The 11,313-nt window shown below is 42.4% G+C and overlaps 2 protein-coding genes across 15 annotated transcripts in view; one reads left to right on the top strand and one right to left on the bottom strand.

The window, feature by feature from the left end:
- LOC116840737 overlaps positions 1–11,304 on the top strand; it is a 371,839-nt gene extending 360,535 nt beyond the window's left edge. For 6 of the 7 annotated variants that reach the window (XM_032807852.1, XM_032807851.1, XM_032807856.1 and 3 more), the window contains 3 exons: positions 1,504–1,776; positions 9,776–9,979; positions 11,068–11,304. In XM_032807852.1, the coding sequence (XP_032663743.1) occupies positions 1,504–1,776; positions 9,776–9,979; positions 11,068–11,177 (587 nt within the window). In that variant the 3' untranslated portion in view covers positions 11,178–11,304. The remainder of the gene's footprint in view (positions 1–1,503; positions 1,777–9,775; positions 9,980–11,067) is intronic. The other variant, XM_032807857.1, reaches the window with a different exon arrangement.
- LOC116840739 lies at positions 1,715–4,175 on the bottom strand. Of its 8 annotated transcripts, XR_004377404.1 has the most exons (5): positions 3,917–4,175; positions 3,334–3,416; positions 2,877–3,101; positions 2,263–2,411; positions 1,912–2,117 (listed from the first exon to the last, which is right to left on the bottom strand). XR_004377404.1 is itself a non-coding variant. In XM_032807858.1 (4 exons), the coding sequence occupies exons 1-4, from the start codon at positions 4,003–4,005 to the stop codon at positions 1,900–1,902; spliced, it is 615 nt and encodes a 204-aa protein (XP_032663749.1). In that variant the 5' UTR covers positions 4,006–4,167; the 3' UTR covers positions 1,736–1,899. The 8 variants fall into 8 exon arrangements, 7 of the variants coding, with proteins under 7 accessions (XP_032663755.1, XP_032663749.1, XP_032663750.1 ...); XM_032807858.1 differs by lacking the exon at positions 2,263–2,411 and having other exon boundaries at positions 1,736–2,117; positions 3,917–4,167; XM_032807859.1 differs by lacking the exon at positions 2,263–2,411 and having other exon boundaries at positions 1,796–2,117; positions 3,569–4,164.
- Positions 11,305–11,313: the final 9 nt, after the last annotated feature.

The following is an 11,313-nucleotide window of genomic DNA, read 5'->3' as shown; positions in this document are numbered from 1 at the left end:
TCTCTCTCTCTCTCTCTCTCTCTCTCTCTCTCTCTCTCTCTCTCTCTCTCTCTCTCTCTCTCTCGCCAACTCGCCTTTCAGTTTCTCCTTAGTCGATTTCGTAACGTTGACGAAGAGCAGAGTCGTTCCGCCGCGCCGGTGCAGAATTTATCGCGTCGCCATTCGCACTCGTCTTTTGTGTGTTGCATTCTCGGTGAATACACGCGCGTGTTACCGCGTACCGCCGCGGATCGCTCAGTTGAGAATGACACCATGTAAAGCAGTCGTCTGCCGAGCTTTTTCCCCATGCGACAGGATACGCGATATTAACGCGTTCCTCCCCTTCCTGCGCATCGCGTTCCATGTGAACATTAATTTCTCCATGCTCGTTTCTCCTCCCTGAGATCGCTCCTCGAAGTCCGTTTTGGAGGTCTATAATTCGCAACCGAATCCGATTCTCGCAACTTCGCAAATAGGACTTTGCGAGACAACACTCTCGCGAAAAAGGAATTACCTTTAATACATCCACAAATCTTCTGAAACGTGTTCCACTCTGTACGTTTGCATCGCGCGCTCATAGCACCCAATAATATTAAATTCTGCCTCTTTCGTACTCCCGTCGCGAAATTATCGATCGTCTAAAGCGAGCTTTGATTTCGTGACTTGTCTCGAATGTAGAGCGCGCTTTCCGCTAAATAGGTGTCGAGTATCTTGCGATCTTAATCTATTCCTTGAATTTCAACGACAGGTTACGACGGTACTTTGATGGCCGTTTAGAACTCAAACGGTCGCTCCTCTCTCTAACGCGCGGCTAATGATGTTATACGTCAGTTACCGTTTGGCTATTTCAGTAAATTTAAATCATGTTACGTGACACATCTTGCTGTTAAACCCGAGTACCTATCGCGATCAGCCGGTTGGGAGAGTAACCTGTTGTTGTAAAGTAAGCTGCCGGAGTTGGTCGTCGAGGCTTTTAGTCGCGGCCGCGGCTGGAGTGGCAAATATAAAGCCGCGATAAAAAGAGACGAATATAAAGGGCGCGTTTCTTTCACGTCGAACTTGCTGAATGGACGATCGCCGGCGAGACTTGCCCGTCGACCGATGAACAAGGAGCTCTCACCTCGCGGCGCGTATCGTGTTGCGTTAATTTCCTACACGAGGCGGTGGAGTTGAAGGAAACGAAGTGGAGCGCGTTTACCTTAGCGTGCGGAACACGTCGACTGCGTGTCGATCGCGTATCAAATTGCTCGGCTAAAAGTTACACTGCAATGTAAGCACGATCTTCTGTTTGCCGACAGGAGATCACATGAAACTTTAATGGCCGCTATTTACACGTGAAGGAAATTCAATAAAACGGCGCCGTGCGGCACCGTGATATTTTATTTAGCCGCCGACGCACGCGCATTATCCGATAAATCCAGAATTCGGATAATTAAATAAGAATAAGTTGTCACTTTCGTCTGACAACTCGATCAAAGCGCCGGTGAGGTATAAATTGAGCGAACAGTCGTCGCATATTTTCAGCATCCGACCTGATGACCCGGCAATGCCCTAATCTCGGTCGCTACGAGATCGTGTCGTTGTTCCGGCCGCCAAACGCCGACAACGTCGAAGACATATTGGCCGTCGACGGCGAGCAGAACGTTGCCAACGCGGCGGAAGTGCACGACGTGAGAGTGCCCTCCACGCCATTTCCAAGGCAGTGCCATCACGGCAGCGTGCGTAGACTGGACATCGGTTGCAGGACACCCGATCGCATGGAGTTCGCCACGTCTTGCAGCGACGAGGCACTATCCGGTAAGAAGTTTTCCGCCCGCCATACGCGATCGCCTTTCACAAATAAATTACGTGGCTTTTAGAATACACATTGTTTCACGCCTCGAATCTTTCGCAATTATATTTCGCGAGATCTCGGGGCAATTACACTGAGAAAAGTCTTTGAACATTTATTTGTGGGATATAAAATTTATTCGACATAAGGTTAATTTCTGCGATAAACTTTTGTTCCACACAATTTTCAAGTATTTTTTTCCCAATACAATCGGTCATACTTAATCCTTTGTGTGTCGCCTTTGCTTTCTGATGTTCTTGCTGAAACTTGCTGTTCTTGCCAGAGGAACTTTTGTGAATATGAAGGGCTTCAGCGAAAACAGGCCATAACAAAGATATAAAAAGGACATTAGATATAAAAACAAAGTAAGACATAAAAAACATAAAAATCTCCTCTAAGAGCTGTATTATTATTTTTCTTAATAATAAATATGTAACAGTATATGTAGTTACCGTAACTGATATCACCAGTGATTTAAGAACAAAATACTTGAAAACTTATTTGTGAGATATAAAGTTTGCTGCGAAATAAAGTTTATTTCTATGAAATAAATTTTTATCCCACGCATAATTTTTCAACTATTTTTTCATACAAGTATACACTGAAACAAAAATATGTAAAAATTAATGTAAAAATATATAAAAAGCATATAAAATTAATTTGTGAGATATAAAGTTTATTCACAGAAATAAACTTTATATCCCACAAATAAATTTTCAAGTATTCTTTCCCGGTGTATTTTGACGTCGAGTTGTGATAAACATGATTACGCTCTTCGGCACTCAAAGGGTTACAGTCGGACGGAAAATTGGGCGAAGGTGAAGCGCGATTCGGCAAACTTTTCAATTCTAAATTTACACACGGAATAGCTAACTATTTTGCGCGGCCTGCTTTTCTAGAATTAAATCCTGAATTTTCTCGAAAGTCTGACTTGACTTTATTGAGGGATTAAGCTACGATAAAGCTAAACTATTCTCAACGGCTAGTTTTTCTCTATGCTCTGAGCAGTTTTCTGTCCTCTCATAGTTTTATTTAACTGGCCGAAAGAAATCGGGCAGAGAGATACCTGATGTGTGACAGGAAAGATCCGCTTGGAACGACGAGTTTCGAAAGCGCTTGAAAGCTTCGACGGATCCTTGACGTGTGACATGGGTCGAGACGGTTAACTGACGTACTCGTCGTTCTCGTCGTCGTAGTCGTCGACGTCTTGTCCGACTGTCTTCCCTTCGCGTCTTCATTGCCTGTATCCGGGTCGTGTTCATCTTGTTTAAGGCGCACGTCTCGATATAATCTGCCGAAACACGAGACCAGTCATGCGCTTTCGCTATTTCTCAAATGAAAATTAACCCTGATTTATTATTAATTTTTCCGAATTTTCGAATTGGACATTGCGCGTGGGGAATGTCTGTGGCACGTTGATTAACACACATTCACTACCACAGTTTATTTACAGGTCTCCCCACAGCTCTCACATTATATTTTTTTTTCTTTTACGCCATTTTATACAGACTTAAGCCCAATACCTACGGAGCATGATTTGAAGTTGTTACGAGGAGCCATGCATGCTACCAAGTTCGTTCTGTAGTGAGAAATTTGACTCCATGGGCTTCAGTTTGGTAATGTGGACATAGAAAAAAAAAGATTTCAGCCGTCACACATGTGTGACGTTGGTACGGAACGTGTTGAAACGGAACGCGGTAAAATTCTCGGTCGCTCCGTCACACAATCGCGCCGATCTTTTCAAGAAAAATCTTCCACCTCAGTTTTCCCCTGTCGCGCTCTGAAATTTGCAGCGCGCGAGAAATTTTCATCAAGGCTGGCGTTCCTGATTTTGCCGCGTGAAAAATTCATTCGGGCGCAAAACGCGCGTTTCCATGACGCGATTCTTCGTCTCAACGGCGCGGGAGAGACTAAAGGACTTGACAAGCAAGCGTCGATTTTTCCAGCCTCTTGGTAAGTTAACCAACAGATTAAATTACATGTCCGTCTTTGTCTCTTCTTCAAATTAGACAGAGACAGATATGCGATTTAACTGTTAGGTAGCTTAACAAGAGGTTGGAAAAATCGGCCCCCAGTCATCCGCGTCGTCCTCGATGGTGTATTCACAGTAGCTTCGTCGTACGGCGGATGGGATGTACGAGCGCGGGTTCCAAAGGCGACTCGACACGGACTGCAGCACGTCCGCCCAGGAACATCTTATCGGATTACCCGCACCATCCTCCCCGAGCCCGTCCCACTCTAGTTCGCGACCTAAGTTATCACAAGTGATGATAGTTAGTTTGCGGGAAGGCAGCGGCGTAACGGGAGTGTGAGACATCGCTTGCTTGTCTGCCCTAAGTCGGCCACACTTCGTTTGGCTCCATACATAAAAATGGAGAAACGCGCGGCGGCCGCGTCACTCGATTCGCTCATTCACGTCTGCAATTTCCGCGACACGCCATCTGGCCTCCCCTCGACGCGCGTTCGACGCGTTGCATTCTCTATCGTGAACTCGTGAGATATTTAATTAGCTCGCTTCTGGAATACGATTCGGCGGCATGCAATTTGAATTAAGAGCGAACGTCAACAAGAACGATCGATCTTTTCACAGCGACCGCATGGATTTTGTTCTTCTCTTCTCGTTTCTTTTTTTATGATACACTGAGAGCAAAGATCTATCCAAAAAATAGTAAACATTCATTTGTGTAGTGAATATCGGTAACGTATTTACTTAAATCTACACATTCTCTTATTTATAAATAGAATAAAAAATTACTTTCATGGAAAGCTAATGTTTCCTTGAGATTTCAGAAAATATATATTTTCTTATTTAAAGAATATTGGCTTAAAAAGTAAGTACATTATTAGTATCCAACGAATAAATATTTATTAACCTCTTAGATATTTTTTCCTTTAATATAGTAGAGAAAATGCGAAGCACGGGCGTTTATGGACGCGGATATAAGAGAGAATTCACATCTTGGCAGAAAAGCGGGAGAGAAGGCAGAAGCTAATCAAAACTCGCCCTGGTCAGATGGTAGTCTATAGTTTCTGCTTTTCTACCAGCGGGAGTTCCAGGTGGCTTTTGCCTTCTGTTTTTTTTTTTGCTAAGGTGTAAATTCTCCCTAAGTCGTTGAAGTGACGAGAGTGTCTGGCCATTTCCAACCCGGTATTCACTTCCCTGTGGATACGTAGCGGTCAGTTGATCGAGCAACGCCGCGTCAGAGTGCTGAAGTGATTACAGCAGAGACAAAGTCAGACGGTGAAAATTGCGCGAACAAACGCGTTTGATTGATTCGCATTGACCCGTCAAGAATACGCAAAATCAATGTTGCGGTGCGGTAAATATCAGCACGTTTGAATTTTTCTTTCTCTTCTTTTTTTATTAATGAGCAAGTAATCGCGCAACGATCTGCATTTCTCGCGAAAACGATCAAAAAGCGAGCCGCCATCTCTCCTCGCGCAGACGGCGAAATTTACGGTTTACAATATTAAAACTAGATTAGTTAATAATGAATTATACATATCAAGCGCGTTATTATAAAGAAGCCCGTTAATTTCGAGGGACGAGACATTTATGCACGGCCGGGCGAGAATATTTGCGTACGCCAAACAGCGTTTGTGTACGTCGACGTCGGCATAAACTGCGTATTCAGCTTGACGGCTCGACTATAACGATAATAATAAATTAATGTGATTTCGGGATTAAACGGATCTCCGGAAAGGTGGAGGCGCGCGGATTAAATGCCGCTCTCTCGCGAGGCATCGCGAACGATACGGCTCGACGCGGCTCGCGCAATGTCGATTACGTCTCTTTGTAATCCGCGAGAATGCTGATACGTTGCAGAAGCCAGGCGGCGAAGAGCGGCCGCGCGGTTGAGAATTATTTTAGCGTCGCGAGTTACCGGAGACATGTTGACATAAGCGAGGATTAGGCACTCGAGAGCCCGGTGCGCTTCGCGACACGGGTTTGTATTCTAAGGCATAGATAGCGACGACAGCGACGACGACGACGACGACGACGACGACGACGAAGAGAAGACAAAATGGCCATTAAGACTTCGTATAAACAGCGCTGCCACTTGGTCCGCGGCTTAGAGCGACGTCGGACATCGCGGTTTCTCGAGCGCGATTGTTAATCGCATCGTTTCGCTGAGTCTTATGCCCGTACCACTCTAGCTCATTGGTGTCCGCGTCGTGTTTGCGCCTCTTGACTAATCAGAAAGGAGCTGCTGACGATCGGCTGCTGCCAGTTCTCGACAATGTCGAATGAAATGCGCATACTGAGAGAAAAATGTATGATATTTGGAACTATAATGGCATAGTAAAAAGATTATAGTTAGGAATATTATTTTTATAGTAAATGTCATCATAATGTTTGTAATATTTACAATATAAGCATAGTATAATTGATCTATGTAAAACTTTTACCAAGAATTATAATTATTTGAAATAAAAAGTATAGTAAGGTAGCAAATATTGAATGGTAAGAGAAATTAACTATTTTATATAGTCAATACAATTGGAATATTTGGCAAATATAGGTACATGTAACTATATTCCCAAAGTGTGCTTTACTATACACATAGAGTAATAAAATGATGACTATAAATCTGTTCTGCTATATCTTCATGTTTATATGAATGTTTATATGAATGTTTATATGAACTATAAATATATGTTTGAAGCCAAAATAAACTATAAAATATAGTAAAATTATAGTTATTCCAATTATTTTTTTCTCTCATGCATGCGAAAATCCTATAATTCAGCTTATCGTGCACAATTATACACCAATCTTCTTTAATTAACAACTAGAACTAACACTTTACGTGTCAATTTGCAAAACAGTACTGTTTTGTTCACCTAATGACCTAATGTACAAGCAAACACGACGGCGCCACACTGAGGGAAAAAAATAGTTCGAATAACTATAATTTCACTATATTTTATCGTTTTGGCCTCAAACATATATTTATAGTTCATCTAAACATGAAGATATAGTAGAATGAACACATATTTATAGTCACCATCTTATTACTTTATATATATGGTAAAGCATCTTTTGGGAATATAATTACATGTACCTATATTTGCCAAATATTCCAATTGTATTGACTATATAAAATAATTAATTTCTCTTATCATTCAATATTTGCTACCTTACTATATTTTTTATTTCAAATAATTATAATTCTTGGTAAAAATTTTACACGGGTCAGTTATACTATGCTTATATTGTAAATATTACAAATATTATATTATGGTAACATTTACTATAAAATATAATAAATATAATATGGTTACATTTACTATAAAAATTATATTCCTAACTATAATCCTTTTACTATGCCATTATAATTCCAAATATCATACATTTTTCTCTCAGTGCATCATAGTTCATCTATCGCGCAAGATCACTTATCAATTTCCTCTAATTAATGACTCAAAATTGTGCGTGGGTGTTTACGCAATAATGGAGGAATTTTTTGTTCAGTTTGATGAGTTTACCTGTATACAACGGGTGCTTTATGAATTGTCAGACACTCTGTCTAAAAAGATTCGCGCTAAGAATAAAATTATATTTTATGAATTGTGCATGAAATAGTTGCGATCGGTGAACGCGCGATCAAATTGCCCCAGACCTGTCGTATCCGGAACGATAGCAAGGCGGCGAATTCCGCGCTCGTTTTGATACATCAATGTCCATACCATGGGCTTGATTTTCACCGAGCGGCATCATCGTGTCCGCTCCATCGTCGGACACGAGACGCGGTCTCGCGTTTCCTCTTTACGCGAAGTCACGAGCTGTCGGCGCGACCGCAGTAAATTCTCATCTTACTATCTTGCAACTACGATCGGGTATCGTCGCTCGAAACGTCAGCCCGTGATATCGATGTGTCGGAAGGATTTACGGCCCTCGTTTATTCCTCTTCCGTTCGCGCATTGTTACGGCCGGAAGGTGGTGGCAAGCAGGTGCCGTAAAAGTGATGACGTAAAAGTAGCTGGTCGAGCGATCGAGTCGCATCTCTTTCTTCTTCCGTTTTTTCCCCCTTTCTTTCTCTCTTTCGTTCTTTCGTCCTTTTTATCGGACACGTTAATTGAATGGCTAAGAGATCACGCTGAGTTTACCCGACAGCCAGCGGAATCGTTACGAGCGATAAATTTAACGACACAAATCTCGAACAGACGAGTGTTGACAGTTGATATTTTAGAACGACCCTTTCATTTGAGTGATATCGAGCTGATGGAGCGCGACACACAGTATCGTGTCAATATATTGCGTTGAGGAATTATAGGATCCTAAAAAATTAGGTAAAATTTGAAAAGAGGCATAACGAGTTATGAATTAGTAAGAGTATGAATTTTTTATATATGTCTATTAACAAGACCTTGATATAAAAGAAATAGATCTTATAGGGAAATATTAATGTCACTGTGTCAATTTCAATTCTGTTCCGCAAAGGAATCATGCTTCAACGTTAAGGATCCTGGCCTCAACATACAAATGATCTGAAATCAATATATATCAATATATTTCTTTCTATATAGAAATTGTTTTATTCATTAGGGTTATATAGGCTCACAAAGTGAATTTTGAAAGAAATGTTTTTGCGAAAGAAAAATTAATATATGTACAGGATTTTTATGGCATTATTTTGTAATGACGAATTCTCCGGACAATTTGCAGACTATTCTTCCTTAGCGAAAATGTCGTGGCAAGTAATCGCCTCTTGCTGTTGCTCAATTTTTAATATTTCGTATCTCTCTTCGCGACTAAGTCTTAAATTAAAATTTCATTCAAGCGAGCTCCACCTGCAATTAGCTGAAGATAGTCTTGGTATACATTTGATATACGAAAGCTACTCTCCGCGCAAAAAATAAGATATCGCGCCAGAGAAGAAAATATTTCGCGAAATGGAAGTAAAAAAAACCAAATTTAATATTTTCACTGAGAAATTCGAACTTGTAACATAAATAAAAGATAATTTTGAAACCTGTGGAAAACCTCCGTGAACCGACAAGTATAACCCTAATATAAATAAAAGTAATATATCGATGCTGACTTTAGGTCACTCCTGTTGAGGCCAACAAAACCTGTCCTGTAACTTTTAACGACAGTGTCGTTATTATTACTTTGTCGCATAATGCATGGTAGAAAAGCTGTGCAACGATACGCCATGCTAGTGACATTGTCTTTAGAAAGTTACTTTAATAGGGCTGCAGGATGGCTACCGTTGAAACATGATTCTTTTGCAGAACAAGATTGCGATGGACACAGTGACGTTAATACTTATCCTAAAGTCTAATTTTTTAATATCAATATATTGTCAATAGACAATACATAACAGAAGATTCATATTCCTATTAATTTGCAACTCTCCAAGTTTTATTTAACTTTTGCTCCCGTCAGAGTCGTGTAACCCTTTAATATCAATCGACCTCTCCTCTCTAGTCGCACTTGCGACTGCCACTTCGCGTGCAATTCTTTAGCGCGACCGAAATGTGATTGCGCTACGTGATTTTTCTCGACAGGAAAATCGTTTCTTGCCGAGATCCGCGAGGGGAAAAGAGGAAGAACGTTCACGGCACAGGTTAAACAACGGCGACGTAGAATAATATCAATTAATCTCGTTAAGGAGTTATGGCCATTTTCCAGTCGTTCGCTGTCAATTTCGCTCCGTGTGACTTGGCATGTTATTGTCGTGAGCCTTTCAAACGGTCTTAAGAACTTGGGCCGACCTTAGTTCGCGACGCGCGAAATTATCGCGCTATAATCTTGCTCCCCTCTCCCCTCCCCTGCCGCGTTCTCATGTGGTACTTAAAAAATTGGAAAATTTAATGCGACTTCGCGGGTGGCGGCCTTTACTTGGCACCCGTCGCGGCGAAGGCCGGCACAACAGGGCGATGTTTTTTTTTGGTTCCATCGGCCGCGCGCCGGTCATTTTCTCCAAGCAACGAGCACAAACGACGCTTCGTTTCCAGAGTACTTATGCCATGGAACTTGGGTTGAGAACGACACCGCTTACTTGGTGGCTAGCACCGACGTCGGACGTTACTGCCTCGTTTACAGCGCGTCCGCCGCGACGACAGGAAGTCGTGAACTCTCGGTGACGGGCCATCTCGCTTCCTGTCCGAGGGCCTCTCATCGCCATCCAGTCTCGTGGCAGGTTAACCTCACGTCGTACGGTGAGCATTGTTAATTCTGGATGCGACACGCGACTCGACTTACGGAAGTTTCGTTCGTGCTAGTTATAACTTGAGCGTTTGTAACTTTCGTTTTTTTTCACGTCTGCGTTAAATTACGTGTCTGTTCCGGAGGCTCTTTTGCATCGCGATCGTTCGATTAATCGCGATAACTAACCCTTTGGACCCGAGTCATAGTACGTCGCAATATCCACACGGAAAGGACGTTCTCTCTAAATTTGTTGGAGTGAAATTTCACTCGAAAAGTAGAGTGACATCCGAGGCCCTCGAATACGAGCGATTTTTCATTTCTGTAGAGTGAATCCTCTGAATCGTCGAGTGAATATTTTCACTCGAAACTGAAGAGAGTGAATGCGATGCATTCCACCGCCAGGGGAACGTATTCGATCGATTGAAACATCCGCTCACATGGAGTCAAAATCCACTCTAATCTTGAGTGAAACATTCACTCTTGTGATTTCGAGCGGTAGTATTTTCACTGTGGCCTCGAGTGAAAATATTGCCACTGTTTCACACTCAAAGAAATTTAGAGAGTTAGTGCAACTGAATTTTCTGTTACTTTTTTTGTTGTGGGGACCAGATGAAAAACTCGGTCGTAGGAACTAAGAAAGATTCCCGTAGCAGGTTTCTCCTCAGCCAATTGTTTTCAGTTATCTCGACTGAGTTTTTCTCGCAACTGAATGTTCAGACAAATGTTTTCGGTTACAGTAACGGAGACATTACTTCTCGCCGGCAAATTTTCCATCTGGTCCCCATTCAGTTGCCCGAACTGAGATTCTTTCTTTTTCCGTGCACCGTTGCATCTAAACTTTAGCTCTGATGATTTGCGAAACAATTTGCAAAACGATGAACCTTAAGTAAACGCCATTTTGAGGGCTTCAAAGGGTTAAACTATAATTACACATCCGAGCAAACACACTCGGGAAGAAAAGGGAAAGCTTCTCGCTCCGTTAGCACGCGTTCGCGCTCAAGTGGCACCGCCGGTGATGCAAAATTGTAGCCGCGAGAAGGAGCGCTCGACTTGTAGAATTGCAATTGGACGAACAACGATTTTCCGACCTCTGTTTCAGCTCAATGCGGCGACATCTCGTCGGCGACTGCGTGGGCGCTTCGGATGCCGGCGTCTCTCTTCAATGTCGTCTTCATCGGCGCGCTCTTCGCCAGGTACATCGCGAGGTGATGGCACTGAGTCGAGACGCACCGCTACGCACCGGCTGCGGCTGTATAGTTGAAAAGGAAAAGGAAAAAAAAACAAAGACTCTTATTGCGATATTGCGTTTGCGGGTGATTATACATAACGTTCTAGGATCGGGGGG

Source organism: Odontomachus brunneus, unplaced genomic scaffold, assembly GCF_010583005.1.
Source record: "Odontomachus brunneus isolate Ranch 3 - 2012 unplaced genomic scaffold, Obru_v1 Obru_scaffold_011, whole genome shotgun sequence".
Lineage (NCBI taxonomy): Eukaryota > Metazoa > Arthropoda > Insecta > Hymenoptera > Formicidae > Odontomachus > Odontomachus brunneus.
The sequence above is the reverse complement of the archived record's forward strand: the minus strand, read 5'-3'. Positions and strand labels throughout refer to the sequence as shown.